The sequence below is a fragment of the Gregarina niphandrodes genome (assembly GCF_000223845.1).
Source record: "Gregarina niphandrodes unplaced genomic scaffold scaffold00005, whole genome shotgun sequence".
In the NCBI taxonomy this organism is placed as follows: domain Eukaryota; phylum Apicomplexa; class Conoidasida; order Eugregarinorida; family Gregarinidae; genus Gregarina; species Gregarina niphandrodes.
The window spans coordinates 362046-380206 of NW_011645776.1; the positions used below are offsets into that span (position 1 = coordinate 362046).

At 51.7% G+C, this 18161-nt stretch overlaps 11 protein-coding genes across 11 annotated transcripts; 7 read left to right on the forward strand and 4 right to left on the reverse strand.

Moving 5' to 3' along the window:
- Positions 1 to 107: 107 nt before the first annotated feature.
- On the reverse strand, positions 108 to 542 carry GNI_040760 (hypothetical protein; the record flags this gene model as incomplete). The annotated part of the gene is made up of 1 exon (XM_011131149.1): positions 108 to 542. The coding sequence occupies one exon, from the start codon at positions 540 to 542 to the stop codon at positions 108 to 110; it is 435 nt and encodes a 144-aa protein (XP_011129451.1).
- A 1038-nt stretch (positions 543 to 1580) lies between these two features.
- On the forward strand, positions 1581 to 2045 carry GNI_040770 (p25-alpha; the record flags this gene model as incomplete). The annotated part of the gene is made up of 1 exon (XM_011131150.1): positions 1581 to 2045. One exon carries the CDS (start codon positions 1581 to 1583, stop codon positions 2043 to 2045), a length of 465 nt encoding a protein of 154 aa, XP_011129452.1.
- Positions 2046 to 2127: 82 nt separating this feature from the next.
- On the forward strand, positions 2128 to 2600 carry GNI_040780 (hypothetical protein; the record flags this gene model as incomplete). Its single annotated transcript, XM_011131151.1, has 2 exons — positions 2128 to 2252; positions 2363 to 2600. The coding sequence occupies 2 exons, from the start codon at positions 2128 to 2130 to the stop codon at positions 2598 to 2600; spliced, it is 363 nt and encodes a 120-aa protein (XP_011129453.1).
- A 1-nt stretch (position 2601) lies between these two features.
- GNI_040790 (Ras-induced vulval development antagonist protein) lies at positions 2602 to 3254 on the forward strand (the record flags this gene model as incomplete). Its single annotated transcript, XM_011131152.1, has 2 exons — positions 2602 to 3070; positions 3211 to 3254. 2 exons carry the CDS (start codon positions 2602 to 2604, stop codon positions 3252 to 3254), a joined length of 513 nt encoding a protein of 170 aa, XP_011129454.1.
- Positions 3255 to 3530: 276 nt separating this feature from the next.
- GNI_040800 (vaculolar membrane protein) lies at positions 3531 to 4291 on the reverse strand (the record flags this gene model as incomplete). The annotated part of the gene is made up of 3 exons (XM_011131153.1): positions 3531 to 3732; positions 3807 to 3963; positions 4006 to 4291. The coding sequence occupies 3 exons, from the start codon at positions 4289 to 4291 to the stop codon at positions 3531 to 3533; spliced, it is 645 nt and encodes a 214-aa protein (XP_011129455.1).
- Positions 4292 to 4381: 90 nt separating this feature from the next.
- Positions 4382 to 7749, forward strand: GNI_040810 (bromodomain protein; the record flags this gene model as incomplete). Its single annotated transcript, XM_011131154.1, has 4 exons — positions 4382 to 4514; positions 4696 to 6225; positions 6272 to 6435; positions 6601 to 7749. 4 exons carry the CDS (start codon positions 4382 to 4384, stop codon positions 7747 to 7749), a joined length of 2976 nt encoding a protein of 991 aa, XP_011129456.1.
- Positions 7750 to 8324: 575 nt separating this feature from the next.
- Positions 8325 to 9896, reverse strand: GNI_040820 (ADP-ribosylglycohydrolase; the record flags this gene model as incomplete). The annotated part of the gene is made up of 1 exon (XM_011131155.1): positions 8325 to 9896. One exon carries the CDS (start codon positions 9894 to 9896, stop codon positions 8325 to 8327), a length of 1572 nt encoding a protein of 523 aa, XP_011129457.1.
- Positions 9897 to 10167: 271 nt separating this feature from the next.
- GNI_040830 (dephospho-CoA kinase) lies at positions 10168 to 10911 on the reverse strand (the record flags this gene model as incomplete). Its single annotated transcript, XM_011131156.1, has 1 exon — positions 10168 to 10911. One exon carries the CDS (start codon positions 10909 to 10911, stop codon positions 10168 to 10170), a length of 744 nt encoding a protein of 247 aa, XP_011129458.1.
- Positions 10912 to 11049: 138 nt separating this feature from the next.
- On the forward strand, positions 11050 to 14423 carry GNI_040840 (putative exportin 1-like protein; the record flags this gene model as incomplete). Its single annotated transcript, XM_011131157.1, has 3 exons — positions 11050 to 11068; positions 11148 to 12574; positions 12789 to 14423. 3 exons carry the CDS (start codon positions 11050 to 11052, stop codon positions 14421 to 14423), a joined length of 3081 nt encoding a protein of 1026 aa, XP_011129459.1.
- A 277-nt stretch (positions 14424 to 14700) lies between these two features.
- GNI_040850 (putative zinc finger protein) lies at positions 14701 to 15276 on the forward strand (the record flags this gene model as incomplete). The annotated part of the gene is made up of 1 exon (XM_011131158.1): positions 14701 to 15276. The coding sequence occupies one exon, from the start codon at positions 14701 to 14703 to the stop codon at positions 15274 to 15276; it is 576 nt and encodes a 191-aa protein (XP_011129460.1).
- A 319-nt stretch (positions 15277 to 15595) lies between these two features.
- GNI_040860 (putative transmembrane protein) lies at positions 15596 to 16180 on the forward strand (the record flags this gene model as incomplete). The annotated part of the gene is made up of 1 exon (XM_011131159.1): positions 15596 to 16180. One exon carries the CDS (start codon positions 15596 to 15598, stop codon positions 16178 to 16180), a length of 585 nt encoding a protein of 194 aa, XP_011129461.1.
- Positions 16181 to 18161: the final 1981 nt, after the last annotated feature.

Consider the following 18161-nt stretch of genomic DNA (forward strand, 5'->3'; position numbering starts at 1 on the left):
ACCATTGGGGGGGGGCACACACCAGTGGGGGGGGCACCATTGGGGGGGCACACACACCTGTGCCATAGATTCCTCGGTCTGAACATGTTCTTGGCTTGCGGTAGCGGTCATTTGGAGGAGGTGTGGTTTGTGGTTGAGTTACGCACGGACTGTACTTTATTTTGGATGCCGGGTTGTTGGTCGGTGGAGGTGAAGAGGTTGCCGGATGTGGAATTGATGATGCCATTACGAAACGAATTATTCCCAGGCGGACACACGCTTGTGCAGTTGAAGCCGTCGTTCGTGGATACAATCAGTTTCATGGCGAACAAGAGTATGGCTTTAGAAGGTGTGGGAGACGGCAGCGACTTCAGGAATCGACTGGCAACAGGACGTATTACCCGAGTCAATGCGGAAAATGCACGACCAATCAGTGAAGCACACATCGTGGAACTACGCCCAGCCATGACCGTCGTGGGATTGCCCACATTAACCAGCTCCCATGAAATATCTAGAGCACTTACTAACGCTGTCAGCCTCAAGATACAATCCGCCTTCACCATAACAAAAAGTCAACCTCTAGGTCAAGTGCTCTATTACATCCTAAAATGCTATGACTCGGCTCACTATGATAAGATGACCCGCGTCATCAAATCACTCGTCACTACCGACCAACTCGTTAAAAAAATTCTCTTCGACCACCCATCCGGCACCGACCGATCCGGCAGCGACCGACACGGGTTTGACCAACCCGGGTCTGATCGAGGGGGACCGGATCGAGGGGGACCGGATCGAGGGGGACCGGATCGACCGTCAGGCAATGACCATTCGGGGTCTCCTAGTCGCTCGCCTGGTCGCTCACCTGGTCGCTCACCCGGTCGCTCACCCGGTCGGTCGCCCGGAAGCGGTCGTCGTCCCCCCAGTCCCTCGTCACCGGGCGCTTCGTCGCCCGGTGCATCTTCACCAGGCGCCACGTCACCGGGGGCAAGAGCCAGGGACCGTGGCGACAACATAAAGCACGAGCGCCGAGGTGACCGACGGAGTGACCAACGGAGTGACCAACGGAGTGACCCACGGAGTGACCAACGGAGTGACCGACGTAGCCAGTTAGGTGACCGACCAAGTCAGTTGAGTGACCGACGTAGCCAGTTGAGTAGTCGCAGCGGTCTGTTTGAAGAGGCGCGGCTGTGGGTTTACGAGGCACCGACAGCCAGTCCGGATTACTGGGGCTTCTTAATGATAAATGAATTGCAGTCGATCTCACCCTCACGCTACTCGGTGCTCTTCCAAGTACGCCCGTGTGGTCTGGGTTCACGTGTGCTTGTGAAGGCCTTACTAGCGGTTTACAAAATAACGCCGCTCAAGTCTTTACGAGCAAAGCCACAGACCCTGGTCCAGAGCTGTCCGGCTTTACGTCCGAGTGAGAATCCGCAATATGATATAGCAGCCTTAAAGGAGATGCTGGACCTCACATTATCGTGACCTCACATTGTCGTGGACCTCACATTGTCGTGGACCTTGTCGTGGATCTTGTTATGGTCTGTTATGGCATTTTAGAAAATGTGTGTGCAAGAACTCAAGTACTTACAATCGAGTGAAAAATGCAGGAGGTGTTCCAGAGGTATGCAGCCTTCGGTGCGAACCGTCAAGCAAAGGATGTTGGTTTGGAAAATGTGAAGTTTGCAAAGTTATGTCGAGAGAATGACTTGTTGGATCGAACGCAAGCAGATTTGGTTTGGACTAAAGTAATGCGGAAAGAGCGTAAAATGAATTTTGAGCAATTCAAGATTGCGCTTCAGGAGATCGCTAAGGTCAAGGGTGTGGATCTTACACAAGTTGAGGCCAAGCTGGGTGGTCCAAAGACTACGGGCGCCACTGAATTCGCAGATGATGATTGGGTCAAACGACAAACAGATGTTGGTCTTTACACCGGCAAGTACAAACATAAATTCGATGCGGCCACAGGCAAAGGTATCGGTGCAGCTGGTGATAAGGATGACTTCGTCCCACAAGACCTCACACAACTCCTCGACCGAACACCAGCCGACATTCGCGGTAGAAAATAGACCTCGAAAACAGAAACAAAAATCGACCTCAAACCAACAGGGGGGATCGAACCAACGGGGGGGGGGCTGAGAATTAAATGTAATGGATTTGGGCAGGTGGCTTTGGGGCTCGGATGAAGATGACATAAGTGACATTGATTGTACTCCCCAGGAGAGAGAGGACGACTTGGCCAGCAGGATTCGGCAACTCGAAAAAGACGCTCATTTGTCCGGGCCGATGCCCGAACGAAGTGGGCCAGCCAACACCAAGAGACCAACCGAGATGGCGGCCAGTCGGACGGGTCCGAGCCCGATGGGAGATCCTTTCGCGGCGGCAGATCCTTTCTCGGCGGCGGATGCTTCGCCGGCAACAGCAGACTTGCCGGCAACAGCAGACTTGCCGAGGACAAAAGACTTGCCGAGGACAGCAAAAGACTTGCCGAGGACAGCAAAAGACTTGCCGAGGACAGCAAAAGACTTGCAGATAGCGTCAAACTCCCTGTCGGCATCAAATTCCCTGTCGGCATCAAATTCCCGGTCGGTATCAAATTCCCCGTCGGTAGCGGGTTCGGATGACATGATTGACGTGTTGGGGATCGCCCGCCGGATGTGTGCCACGTGTGCAGTACCGTATGGGCTGTGGTTGAGTCGGTTCGGACCAGCGGCGGCGTATGATGCATGGTTGACGGAGGCGTCGGGGTCGGAGGTGGCGGCTACGGAACGTCAGACGCGAGCGTTTGTAGCACGGCGGGGTTATGGACCTCAGTTGTTGCCAGGCGAAGGTTCAGCTATGGCTGGTTACGTGGCGAGCGGGAAACGCATTCCACGGCGAGGCGAGGTCGGCTATAGTGCCGACGATATCGACTGTTTCGAACGATTGGGGTATGTTATGAGTGGCAGCCGGCACAAACGCATGAACGCCGTCCGACTACGAAAAGAGAATCAGGTTTACACTGCCGAACAACAACGAGCACTCACCCTCTTCCATCAAGAAGAACGCAAAAAAAGGGAAGAGGAAATACACGCTGAACTCCACCACTTGCTCCGTATGCCCACACACGGGTGTGTCCACACACACACACACGTGACGTCGAACACGTGACGTCGACACTTCCGATCACAGTGCCACCTGTGTAAAGTAGCCGACCATATTGACCAATGTGAAATGTATGAGGTATTCTTGCAGGATCACAAAAACAGAAAGCACTAACAGAAGATCCGGATCCCTGACCAGGCGAGCAGTTAGTGACCGGACTAAGTGATGAAGGTCCAGGCGCTACCGACGGTGTCCAGATCTTCTGTCTACGGTGGCCGGCCGCCTCCCCCCGCTTGACTTCGCCGCGTGCCGCTTGCCTCTTGACCGTCAAGACTCAGCCGGTCGAAAGGCCGTTGACCCCGGTGGCTGGTAATTATGCCGAGCTGGAAGCTATGCTGAAAGTTATGCCCACTCAAGGTCAAAGTGATGCAGCAAATGTATAGTTCTGTATCAAGCTGATGCAGTAGAGGTTACAGGAGAGCATACAGACTCGACGCCCGCGTGCTCACCTCATCGAGCAGGGGACTCTCCTCCGATGTAAGTCTCCCTTTTGCCATCTTCTGATCTCGAATATAGCTGTCAGTAATCCAGAATTGGAACGTATTTAAAACTAATGGTACGGCAACGACCACTAGCAACAATCGTAGACGTGGGTATTCTTCCAATGGACCTCTAAAGAAAAATAAGTCTTCTTCTTCCGGAATGGACAACCGCACACGGGTTCGATTCCGGCTCGGGTCCCTTACAGAATTATTAAACTCACCGGAGCCGTTATAACTTGAGCACTCATTGTAAATGTTAGACAGAGAACCTTTTCGACCATGACAATCATCTTAAAGACTTCACTATCGGAGGGTGTGAGTGATGCCAAAGTGAGTGATGCCAAAGTGGTGATACCAGGTGCTAAGCTTCGTAGTGCTGATGGTCACAGTGCTGTAGGCTTACAATCCATAAGGAGAGTTGACTGGCCCACGCTTTTAGCCCTGGAGGGTCCCCATAATATCCGAATCTGAATGAAATCTACAAAGTTGATGATTGTGGTAGAATTCTCACTCACTCCTTGCTTGTTGATTATAGCTACTAAACAGTTTAGAGCACAGCAGCAGAATATGACTCCCAACGTCGTGTCGAATAGGACATTGCTTAAATAGGCGGTACATTCATCCGCCTCAACCTTCGGCACTTTCACCGCGATTAATAATGAGACTACACAGACGACGGGATGGCTCATAGGGTCAGACTTGGAGAGGGAGGGTCAGACTTGGTGAGGGAGGGTCAGACTTGGAGAGGTCTGATACATATGTGAGCAATTGATCCACTAATGCTTTGTTTGGCGGTATCCATGGTGAATATTGTCCACGTCCGTTTAGGATGTTCCGTCATCCGTTTAATCACGAGGCTGGTTACGCAGACGGCAGCTAAGACTCCTTGCAATCCAACTCTACAAAGGGAGGGTATGATCCCCTCCCCCCCCCACCACGAGTAGATCTGGATAGAGTGTGATGCTTACCACGTACCCATATTTGTTAAGTAGTTGACACATCAATAATTTATATTCCGCCATTCCGCCACGGCAGCGAAGGAGTCGTAGAAGCTTGTCACCGAGCGTCCATGGGAAAGGATGTGTGGTGGGAGAATTGCGCCTGACGGCCGAAGAGTTGGAGTATGTGAATGCTTGCATTAAAGACTCTGGCTATCGGTTCTGGCCGAAGGGATTGGAAGAGGAACCGTTTGTAGAAGAAGAGGCCTCGGCGAAACGCGTGTCCAAGCGAGGAGCCGGGGCCAAACGCAAGTCAAATGCGAATGAGGCCAAACGCCGACGAGTTAGTCCCGTCTTCACCCCGGCCAAATCACGGAGCACCCGAGGGTCCGTCAAACACAAGGAGTCCGATGCCGAACAACCCGACTCCCGTGAGAAGACTCCGGAACCCACTGAGGAGACCGCACCACAACTCAAAACACCCACTGCGGAGGCACCCACAGCCATTGAGGAACCCACAGCCATTGAGGAACCCACAGCCGTTGAGCCCAAAGTGGTAGAACCCACCATTGAGGAACCCACAGCCGTTGAGGAACCCACAGCCGTTGAGGAACCCATAGCCGTTGAGGAACCCATAGTGGTTGAGCCCACAACAACAAAACCCGCAGCGGCGGAGGAGCCACCAGTGGTTGAGCCCACAGTGGAAGACCAATCCACTGCCGTTGTCGATGAACCCGTGACTCAAGAAAAACCTGCGGCCGAGAAATCCGCGACCCAGAAGTCCCTCGAGGAGCCTGCTCCCCTTGCGGCGGAACTAGCAACTAAACAGCCCGCGGACCCCGCCGTCGTCGACTGTATCGTTGGTGACGCCACCGCTGGCAATGCCGCCGTTGACGTTGGTGACGCCACCGTTATCGACGCCACCGTTATCGACGCCACCGTTGGCGGGGAGCTAGTGGGTGTAGAGCTAGCTAGTGTAGAGCCGATGGTTGAAGAGTCTGTTTCTGCGGAACAACAAGTGGCTGGTCACAGGGAGTCAGTTGCGGAAGAGAATCAGGTAGGGGAAGTGCGGGCGGCGAATGCTGCCGAAGATGAGGGGAGGGCAGTCGTGGAGGAGGGCGAACCACAACCGTCGCGGACGCCGAGACGCTCTGTTAGTGATGCGACTGGGGAGCTTGTGCAGGACACCCAGCTAATGGCGACCGAGTCAGGTGAAGCTCCTAGTCGCGAGTCCAGCGCTCAGAAACGTGCTACCAACGTTCAGGAGCCAGTTCCGCTTACGGAGCCAGTTCGGACGCGGGTTTCAGAGTCGTCCAGAACACAGAAGTTGTTGAAGTCAGTGCCGCCCCCCAGAGCTCAAGTGTCGGTGGTAACCCGTCAGGAGCCTCCGGTCGTGATGACAGTGGCCCCCGGGGTGGTTGCCAGTTCCACCGATGGTGGTCGGACGAAGATTATCAAGACGGAGCGGCGGTATAGTACTTCTACTGAACCAGTCATCCGTGCTGCCATGAAGAAGAACGAGTTCATTGTACACAGCGCCACAGCCACTTGGGAGGAAAGCTGCGGCAAACTCCTCAATGCGCTCGAAGACGAACCACACAGCAAGTGGTTCGCCAAACCTGTCGACCCTCAAGGGTCTGGTCTTCAAGACTACTATTCCAAGGTGAAGACACCCATGGACCTTCGTAAGTCACACACTATACGACTCGTACAAATTCTAACTCCGTGTAGAAACTGTTCGGCAGAAGTTGGAAGGGGGAATGTACTGCCACCCTTTTCGATGGCAACATGACATCAGGACTATATTCTTTAACGCCTTCTTGTATTACCGCCCAGGCGAGCCCGTATGGCGGTCGGCTGCTGAGCTGTCAGTGAAGTTCGAAAACCTGTGCAAGGTAATCCCCCCCTCAACCCTCCTCCAGTCGTTGCCCTTGGATCCGGTCCTCATGCCCCTGGTCCCCCCCTGGTCCCTGGTCCCCCCCTGGTCCCCCCCTGGTCCCTGGTCCCCCCCTGGTCCCTGGGTCCCCCGATGTGGATAGAAATAGTAGTTTTGTGTTTAGGAAGTAGTAGAGGTGAATCCTTACGCAGTGTTCATGCGTCCGCCTCCGGCGCCGCCGCCGCCGGCGGTCGTTCCGGTGGCAGTGCCGGCGGTTTTGTCGGCGTTGCGGACGGAGGAGTCTGTTGCGGTGGAGCCGGTGGTTCGTCCGGGGGGGTCTAGTAAGCAGCGGCGGGCGGCTTTACCGGTGGGTGTGAAGGTAAAGGAGCCGAATGGCGTAGTAACGTACAGTGCGGAGTGTTACGGTACTGACTTGGCTAAGTATTACGAGACGCATTTGCCGGCATCTGCGTTGCCGGAGCCGCGTTTGTTACTGAATAGTACAGAGATGCAGGGTGGTCGTAACCTGGTGGGAGTGTCTAATTCTCAGAAGAAGAACTTGCCGGCGCGTTTCCGAGAGTTGGACGTGTTTTACCGAAGGAGTTTATTAGATTGGGTTAAGGACGAGTTGGGGATCCATCCGTTATTGTGTGCTCTCGATGTCCGTTATATCCCGGAATTGGACTTGTTGCCGCCTGTGAAGGCGAAGCAGTTCTTCCAGTATATGCGTGCGCTGATGACGCAGCAGAAACAGGCGCAGGAAGAGCTGTTGTTGCCGACAACATTGCCCCGCATTTTGGCTTGGGATGTAGACAATGCTGCAATAAATCGTGCTGGCAATGTTGTGACGTCCGAGCGTGCGACGTTGCAGACGGGCGCCAGTAGTCTACCTCCGGGTGCCGGTTTGCGAACTGGCGCTGGTCTGCAGACGCGTGGTGGTGCATTACTGACACGTGGCCAACTTCCTGGGCCCGCTGTCCAGGAATCGTCTTGGAAGGTCGTTCAGCGTACTTCTGACGAAGAAGATGAGGAAGACGAAGCCAGCAGCGAAGCCACCTCCTCAAGCGAAGAGGAGAGCGAAGATGAACCAGCCCCACCCGTCTGGCAAGGCTGGACCGGCCTCGGGAAACAAAGAGGCGGCCTGGGACTTTGGCCACCAGCACGTCTAGCACCCGAACAACCGCAACCACCACCCGCCAATAACGCCTCCTGCTGGGGAGAGTGGAAGACAAAACTGATGCAACGAGAATTCACCCTCAAGTCAAGGGCCAATGGTGTCAGTGCCGCCAGCGAACTGGAGGCCAAAGCGGAAAAGGCAGACGCTGAAATTTGACCCGTAGCGGATGCTGGGATCGATCCCCCCAGTTGACTCTGCTGTCAAAAATAAACGAGGCAACCAACGTCTCATGAGACAACCAACGTCTCACGGGATGATAACGTCTCACGGGATGATAACGTCAGCAGGCTTCTCGCCATGAGCCAACTCGTCAGGAGCCAACTCGTCATGGACGTGTTGTTTGATCCACTCCTCCTGGGCAACTCTCTGGACATTTAGGATGCTTGCATTCAAAATGATCAACAACACTACGGCAGTCGCAATCCCTGCCGCCGTTCCAATCACCTTACATAGGTGATACGATATACACTCGGCCTGCCACCACACAGAATACATCGAACGCCTCCGCCCACAGGACGCGAGCCCGGGGGTTCTGGAGCCAAAGGGCTCGCCCTTCCAGGCAAACAAACGGAGACTGATACGCAGGGAAAGGGACAGCGGTGGAAGGGGGGGGGGGAGGGACGTGTTACCGCAAGTATGCAGCCTGCACATGTCTGGGGCATCGGTGTGGGTTCTCGAAGCAGTGTTATGTGGGGTCCTTTAAGAGTGTGGGGTGGGCCGGGGAATGCAAATTAAGCCAAGTTGCAGCCCGGATCGGGCAATCCCTTCGGTGCCTTCTTCCGCTTCGTTGTTTGCGACTTTGCTGGCTTAATCTTCAACCGTCGCATAGTCCGACTAACCGGCTTGCTCTGGGTTTCTGCGCCATTCTTTTCCTCTCCACTAAACCCCATCGCCTCATGTTCGGTCGCCTTATGTTCGATCGCCTTATGTTCGATCGCCTTATGTTCGATCGCCTTATGTTCGATCGCCGCCTCTTGTCCGCCGGTGGTGATTCCGGCGCCTCGTGCAAGAAGGTTGAGTGCGGTGTCAGTGAGTGGGCGACTATCCACCTGTGGGAAGGTGCCAAGTCTTTTTTGTTTGCATGTGATCACGGCGAGTGTCCATGGTCGCGGTACGGCTTGAGAGCCGAAGCGTGCGCCTAGTAGTGCGGCGGCGATGCAGCCGTTGGTGTCTGTATCTCCTCCGCGTCGCACGATCTCGACGAGTCCCTCATGGAAGGATCGTGCATGTAATAATTGATCAAAGCCCCACTGCAGCGCCACGCCAAGATAACCCATATGTTGCCCATCAACAACAGCCGGGCTACCATCTGGCAACTGGACAACCTGTTCTCCACGTTCCGCCGCTGATAAGAACCCCTGAACCAATTTACTGGAACTCGCCGCAGCTTTCGCGCGCTCCATCGCACACGATACATCTCCCGTCCCAACCAACGCACGCAATCCAGCCACATACGCCGCCACAGCCGCCTGAGCATCCACGTGAGGATTTGACAACTCACAGTCCGCCCTCGCCGCATCCAACAACACCACTTCCGACCACCCCGCACCCACCAACGCCAACGGACTGGCACGCATTAAACATCCATTGCTCAAACTCTCCCCGTTCAATAGCCGTGCCTGCTCCAACATTGCCGTCTCCAACCGTTCACCAGAACTGGGACCAGAACTGGGATCAGAACTGGGATCAGAACCGGGATTGACGGCGAAGGCATTACGTGTAGCGTTTCCCACGTCGAAAGGGCCCGAGTCGAGCCAGCCCTTGTACGCGGCAGCAGCGGCCGCTCTATCGTAGCGCCCGTCACGAAGTGTGGCAGCCAGAGCCATAGCCAACTCGGTGTCGTCAGTGACCTGGCCGCGCTCGAGCGCAAAGGGGCCGCCACCTAAGATGGGCAGTAGGCCGTCACGCATGTCTCCGGCGACCTTTGCGGCTGCACGGGGACCAGGACTGAACTCGTAGCGCGTCCCCAACGCGTCGCCGACGAACTGTCCCAGTAGACAACCAACAGCGCGGTTCCGCACTTCCGTACTGCACACACCACATGGCTCCGACACATTCGCCAAATTTTTCGCACTCTCGCTCGGCAGTGAAGCCGTACCTACCAGTGAAGTGGCACTTGCCAGTGAATCCACACTTGGCGGCTTCGCCGCCAAGGTGGCCTGATCGAGGCCGGACTCCAACTTCGGATCCGACACCGACTGCAAAGCGGGCCCGCCCCCTGGAGACAGCGTCTCCAACACAGCGACCAACGCTGGCGCCAGGCCGGTGTCTACTCGTGACTTGGACTCAACAGACCTCACCATGCACCTCGAAATTTATTTCCCCTCAAAATACTTCGACTGGGCCATCGTGGTGGCTAAGGCGAACTGTTTGCATTATTTCTTTTTGGTGCTGCTCCCCCCTCAATATGACTTGTGTGCGAGACAAACGGGTGATGTTTAGTAACTGGTTGAGCCGTCCAGGGACGTAATGCGTCCAGGGACATAATGCGTCCAGGGACATAATGATCTCCCAAGAATTTTTTATACACATCTTTGCCGCCGATAAGTATACGCTAGGGGTTAAATCGATGTCCTAGAATAACCCGTCAGGCAGGTCATCCTCATCCTCCTCTATCGAGGTTTTCTCTTTATTTATCCCCAGCGGCGAAGAAGGGTGTTCTGATACCAGCACTCCGCCAGTACTTCGGTTCATAACGAGGTCCCTCAGGGCGGTTTCTGCTTGTTCGACTGAGGAAATAGATATTGCGTCATGCACAATGCATTGTTGAGTTTCGAAAATTTTGTCAAATTTCGCTTCCGACATTCCACGAGATGTTATTGCACGAGCCTTGGCTGTCTCGTAAGGGACAGTTACGTAAAGAACCTTGTCGCACAAGTCATCCCACCCAGCCTGACCTAATACGGCGGCGTCAAGCAAGATAACTTTCGCCTGGTTAATTTCAATTCTCTTGTTAATTTCAGTTCTCTTGTTTGTTTCATTCCGTTGGGCTTGTTCAATCAATTTTTCTAGATGACAGCGCATCACGGGCCACACTATGCTGTTCAGCTTCTGTAAATATTGGGGCTGGTCAAATACAATACCCCCAAGTGTCCTCCGATCGAGAGTGCCATCTTCCTCATTGAGAATATGAGGGCCGAATTCCTTAGCCAGTGTCTGAAGGAGCTCGCCCCCAGGGACGTACAATTTGTGTGCAAGCTTGTCACAGTCGACCCACTCTACAGAAATCCCAATCGACTTGGATGAAATAAGTAATTGACGACAAATGGTAGACTTCCCCGAGCATATTGCTCCCGTAATGCCCACTACAAACAACATTTTTCTGTGACCCTTTTTCAGGGACCCTTTTTCAGGGCCCCTTTTTCAACTCAATAAATGGCTGCTATGGATCTCCAGAGCCTCCTGGACTCATCTTCCACCTTTGATGAAAGCAAAGTACGCCTGCTTGATCAGGCCATGGATTCCTTTTACTCGGGTACGCTACAACACAGCTTGATATTCACACTATGTTGACAACAATACATATTGACAACAATACATGTTGTCATTTGCAGGTACGGATAATGTTCGTATGAAAGAGGTCCAAGGTGTGTTGACCCAGTTGCAGCAGCATCCCGAGTCATGGCGTTTGGTGCAAACTATATTAGAGCACTCTCATTCCGAGAACACGCAGTACTACGCATTGTCGTTGTTGACGACGGCAGTAAAGAGCAGATGGAACGTTCTGCCTATTGCTGAGAGGGTACAAATCCCGAAATACCTTTATGAGTTGTCCATGTCTTTAGGAGGAAGTCGGAGTCCGTTATTGACTAAGATTAATGAAACAATGGTGTTAGTGTTGAAGAAAGTTTGGCCCAAAAATTGGGGGACGTTCGTAGAAGATTTAGTTGGCAGCGCAGTGGACCCGGTAACTGTTGGTAACAACCTGGCTATATTATCTTTGTTTGTTGAAGATGTTTTGGACTTCGGTGATGAGGAGGTAGTTAGTAGAAGGGCTCAACAGCTAAAGGAAGCATTGCTACAGAAGTTTCCAGTCATTTTGAATTTTTGTCTTGCTGTTATTGAAAAGGCGTTAGATGATTCTCAACTTAGAATTAAAGCCCTTCAATGTGCAGCTCTATGTCTTAAGCATACTCCAATTACGTTTACTCTTGGCTTAGACATTCCGAATATTATACTAACTTCTTGCTACGAGAATTATGATACAAGAGTTCAAACCATTAGATGTCTTACAGAGATATTTGAAGCACCAATGGACAACGCGCTGAACACAACCATGGACAATAGATCATCAAACATCTTGGGTGCAAACATCTTGGCACCAGAACATGTTCTATCCATCATTAAATGCTGGTCCAATTTAATGAACGCTTGCAAGCAATTGAGCCTTCAAACATTAACTGGATCCGTTCCCTTCAATATGAAGCAATTCTGGGAAACGTTCTACCTCTCCCTTGCTTTATGTGTCTCCAGTTTTCATAAACGATTCTTCGAACCTCTTATAGAAAGGCCTAATGAGATAGCCTTGATGGCAATGAAGGAATTGGGAATCCAACCCCTCCAACTAGCTGTGGACTCTATTGAAATCATGTCAATTGCCATTCAATCCCCAAGCGATGAGATTTTCAGGGTTTGCGTTGAATTTTGGCGCTCGTTTTCTGAAAGATTCGATAAGGCGCTTCTCAAAATCCGAGCTGTTGTTACTAACGATCAGGAATCATTACTCATGAACAAACTCGACCAGGAATACCAACAAGTGTTGAGCCAGGTCCGGAAAACTTTAATTAGAAGGATGGCTAAACCGCCTGAGGTCTATGTCGTATACGATGAGGATACTAAATGTACTACAAAGCATTATCAACCAGATACTGATGAAATTGCTCTTTATAACACATTAAAGGATACACTAAGACATCTCACAAGAATTCAACCGTCAGACACAGAGCATCACTGCAATGAGATACTCCAGACGTTCAACGACGTAAGCCCCGGCATCCCTCTCCCGTCTTGATGTCCCCTATCCGTCCCTATCCGGGTGCTATCTATTATAGTGTACTATAACTGCCGTGTCCCAAACAAAAATATATTGCGCGCACACATTTCGCGCACACATTTCGCGCACACATTTCGCGCACATATTTCGTTCAAATATTGCGAGCACATATTGCGCGTACATATTCCTAAATGTGTTTTAGTCGATTCAAAAAGGCCGCGGCGATGGTGATTGGAATATTCAATTGTTGAATAGGTTATGCTGGTCGGTGGGAAGTATCTCTGGTATAATGGATCCAAAGACGGAGTTGAATTTTCTGTTGGTGGTATTACGGGCATTATTGGGTTTATGTCAGCAGAAGAGTGGAAAGGAGAATAAAGCTCTGATTGCAGCTATGATTATGTATGTTATGGGTCAATTTCCTCGATTTTTGCGAGAGAATGAGCAGTTATTAAAGGTGGTTACAGGTAAGTGTTTGGAGTTTATGGAGGATACATTTCCTGGAGTACAAGACATGGCATGTGAGACGTTTTATAAGATAGCGCAATCATGTTCACGACCGTTGGTGTTGTTGCGTAATGATGACGGTTCATGTTATGTTGATTATTTGATATCAATTTTGCCTCGCAAAGTTAATGGTTTATCAAGTAGTCGTTTGACATTATTGGTGTATTCTGGAGTTTCAATGTGTATAGCAAGTCATCCAGATTCATATGAATCATTACGTTTATTGGAATTGATGATGCAACCATTAAATCAAACATGGGCTAGTAATCTACCAATGATATATAGTATATCGGATCCGAATGCATTACCATTGGATGTTGCTAGGACGGTCACTCAGATCATCGCAATAAATAACTGTGCTGCTGAATCGATGGCTGATATTTATACAGTGAATCAATTTCCTATGTTACTAACTGATATTTTACAAATTTATGAGAAATTTGAAAATCACATACAAGTGCAATCAAAATCAAATAAATTAAGACATGCAATTACTACCGAGATGAGATCGTATCGGAAGGCTACTCTTAAACTGTTCGATTCTTTATTACAAAATTATACTTCTGCTGAAAGTCATTCTTTATTAGAAGAAAAAATATTGCCGTATATACTTCAGAGAGTCTTCGTCTTATATGAAAATCAAAATCCAGAATTAAGGGAATATGAGGTACTCATGCTGGCTGATCTTGTTCTTAAAAAATGGAGTAATTCTAACGCTGGATTGTCCTATAAGTTGGATGATATCTTAAGACAGTTATTTGCTCCATCATTAGAGATGATTAAAACAAATTATGATTCATATCCGGAATTGCGAAAAAATTTCTTCACCTTTCTACGTACAGTGGTCTCTAAATGCTTTGAACAATGCTTGGGATATTTGACGCCATTTGTCATGTCCTTTATTTTCGGTATTCAACATGAAAGCCCCGAAGTAGGCATGTTGGCATTGGAAGGACTTGTAACCTTCATTATTAAGATCGGACAGACACCTCATATCCTAAAAGAATTCATTGTTGAATGCTGCTCTAACATCGTCAAGGAAACCGTTATTGTCATGACCGATACCGCACACAATTACGGTTTCCGCGAACAAACTAAGATCCTCTTCCTTTTACATAGCTGTTTCAGACAAGCAAACGTGCCCAGCTATGAAACATGCCTCATCCAATTCCTCGCCTCAGCCTACCCTAACCTTAACGTAACTAGATGCGAAATTCTTGGCAAGAGAATCGCCCTCGCGCAAACTGAACAGGACTCCCGAACAGCCTGCAAAGATCTCCTCATCTCACTCAAGGAATTCGCAGGCAGCGCAGAGGAAGATCTCATCTAGCCCCCCCTCCCCCGCCTCCTCGACCTATCTGGACGATTTCTCAGTGAATAAAAATCAACTTGGGCCGGCGGCCTACATGTTCAAGAAACGAAGCCATGTCGGGAGAAAGGAGGGGATAAAAAGGATCCGTGACGACGCGTCTGAGCCAACCCAGGACGTCGCTTCAACCCAGGACGTCGCTTCAACCCAGGAGGTTGCGCCAACCGAGGAGGTCGCACCAACCCAGGACGTTGCGCCAACCCAGGAGGTCGCATCTGTGGAGGACGTCGCATCCATAATGGTGGTGGGTCACGAACGCCGAGGAGTGAGACGCGAGGTTGAGACGGTGGAGAAGCCGGAGGTTGAGGTGCCGGGAGTACGAGATATGCATTTGGGAACGGTGGAGGGAGTAGAGCGAAGCGAGGTGGATACAGACCGGAGTCAGGATCACCGCGCGATCTTAGAACGTAATGTGGAGATCGGTCGGAAATTATTAAGTGGTGAATTGACACCAGGTATTTACCGAGGCAAGGCTGCTTACATCCCAGCAATGACTATGCGGGAGGGTGCAATCAGTGCGAACAAGTATACGGGTCTATATGGGCCGCTTCGAAGCACCGCTCAAACCCGCACTTGCAATGTCGACTACAATCCTGAACTATGTAAAGATTATAATGAGACAGGCTATTGCGGCTTTGGGGACACTTGTAAGTTCCTTCATGATCGCTACAATTACAAAGCGGGTTGGCAGATTGAACACGAATGGGAGATCGCTCAAAAGAAGAAGCAACAACAACTCAAAGATAGACTAGCACGCATCAAACCAAACTCCAAATCTGATGACGAAAGTAGCAACTATAGTAGCGACAATTAACCTCCTAACTTTCTAACTCGCAGAGCATATTAATACACTCAACTAGCTCGCTCGCTCCTGGATCAGGGGCTCGCTCCTGGATCACGGGCTCGCTCCTGGATCACGGGCTCGCTCCTGGATCAGGGCTCGCTCCTGGATCAGGGGCTCGCTCCTGGATCAGGGGCTCGCTCCTGGATTTATGTTCGACTTGTAGTTTTTAGCTAGTTAAAAATTCCAGTTAGAAAAGTTAGTCGTCACCACACAAATGAGGCTTGGTTCAGATCACGGGTTCGTGTGGCGATGTTAGATTCTTTTCAGAGACCTCATGTTAGGTGTTTGCATGAAAGGAAAGAAGAAGCACGCCTGTTGCTGCTTACCATTGGCAGTAGCTGGCGTAGGTATATCAGTCATTCTGATTATCTTCAATGTGGCCACATTCTTGCAGCAATTGGAGTACGTATTGGATATGGATGAGAAGAGTGCAAGTGCAATTGTTACGTTGATATTTACCGGTTTACCAGTACTGTGTGCTTGCTTCTCACTTTTTGGAATCATGTTCAAGAAGGCAGGTTTAGTCAACTTGGCTGTCTCTTGTATCATGCCATCCGTCGTCTTATACATCGTAGCTATCATCACACTATGGATCGGTATCATGCAACATAAAGATGAGGTGATCGAATCATCCAATACACTTGGATGGATTTCAGTCCACGGGGACAATGCCAATTACATCGTCGGCGCCATCGCCACTGCCGAGGCAGTCATCGTCATTGCGCTCCTTTGCTATTGCGGAGATATATTCAAATCGTGTGCAAACATGATCGCCCGGAAACAAAATCCTTGGAAGATCAAACAAGACGCAACCAACCAACGAGGCAAAAGAGTTGTTGAAGAAGACGATGATGATGACTCATCCTCTGTCTAGAAGAAGGTCTAAAACAAGATCCAAAAGAAGGTTATTTTCAAGAACGCCCATTTTCTGCTCTTTCCCTACAAGTGTCTAGAGTGACCCCTCCGTTTAATTGATCTGTCCGGCTTCATGTTTTTTTTCAAAAGGTATCAGGCAGTCGTATTCCTTAGTTAATACCCGTCAGGGTGCGCGACCGGGCCCGTCAGGGTGTGCGACCGGCGCCCGTCAGGGTGTGCGACCGGCGCCCGTCAGGGTGTGCGCGACCGTCGGTTGCCTTCGGCAGAGATGCACGTCTTTTTTGTGCGACCTCAACTCCCTAGCATCCCGTTCTGGCTACTGGATCTGGAGGGCTGGCTGTCCAAGGGGTCCAGGCCACAACTACGGGTGCCAAACTCACGCGCCGGGACTGAGACCCTCCGGATGTTCAGACGAACGGGCCGGGAGCCAAAGGTCAGCTGGGGGCTAGGGCGAAGCCACAGGCACCAGGCCGCGAGTAGCCCCCGCCCGGCGTTCCGGGGTGACCACCTAGTGTTCCCTCGGTTGTACAGCTACGCTGGGAAGGCACTCGGCGGCGGATATTGGGCCGAATCTCGTCCGGAGGGGATACGGGCGGAGCGAGCGGACGAGTAAGCGGAGTTCCGGACTTGATGCCTCGAGACGAGTCCTTGGGGCGACGTCGCGTTCCGTCCTCGCTCGGGTCGAGGTGTGCCCGGGAATATCGTGAGGCTCGTGAAGCTCGGGGAGAAGTGTGCTGTCGTGCCGAGAGGAACGTGCTACGGACGGATCGAGGGCTCTCGAGTGAGCGAACGACAACATCAACGCGCGGAGTGCGCGGGGGGCGTGCGTTCACGTTGTTGAACCGCATTGTCGGCCGGCGAGGCAGCCACGAGGGTAGTGGGCCAAGAGATGGTACCGACAGAGTAAGTCGGTGGTTGCAAAGGGTGTAATTGACCGGGTATTGAAGCGGAAGATGCAGGGCCGTAGTCGTTGGCGAGAGGGCCGTGCGAGCTTTGAGTACGTAAAGGAAGTAAGCCCCAGCCCCAACTGCGGAGTGGACATCCTCCCGGTACTTGCCGTAGTTGGGAATGTCGAGTGCATTCGCATCCGAGATTGATCTGGGCGGCACGCGTAGGCCGTATGGAGCTGCGCGTAACGCTTCAGTGAGCTGCGGTGCCGTGGCAGTGATGCAGGCAGACGAGGGACGCGGATAACGGGAGTGGTCAGGGAGAAGCCGGAACGCGGACGAGTGTAGTTATAGCGGCGACCCGACAGGGCCGGTCGCGGGGTATGTTGAGCCCACAGGTTGTGCGACCGGGATCCGTCAGTCGGCGAAGTTATTTTTGTATAGCGTGAACCCTCTACACCACCCTCTACACCCCGTTCAGTCTTCGGGTCACAACCCAGTCACCTGGAAGAGGACGGCACGTCGTTGGCGGAACAGCCCGTCTCGCAGAAGTGGCGGACGTCGAATCAAATTACGTAGCGACGATGAGGACCTTTCTTACTTTGTGCAGCATAGTGAGCACCTTGGCCATCAGTGCTGAAGGGGCTGCTTTGTTACCTCCTAATGAGGGTGTGATCGTGAGTGGTGGGTCTTGTTATTTACCTGCAGACATTGTGATCCTCCAAGACACTACTGGAAGTTTCATGGATGACATGCCCGTTGTCCGAGCTCAGATTCCGGAGATGATTAAGCAGGTGGCGGCGCAGTTCCCTGGCACCCGTTTTGGTATCGCGGAGTTCCGTGACAAGCCTTACTTCCCCATGGGTGAGTTGACTGACTTCTGCTACAAGCTACGATATGGCGAGCTCACTGACAACGAAGTGCGGCTCCAGTTTGCCTGGGACATCCTGCAGCCCTCCGGCGGCGGCGACACGTACGAGGCTCAGTACCAGGCAGGCATCGACGTCTGCTATGACCAGAACATCGGCTGGAGGCCTCTGGTCGATGGAGCGTACAACGTGGAGACGCAGTCGGTCAACTCCGAGAAGCTTC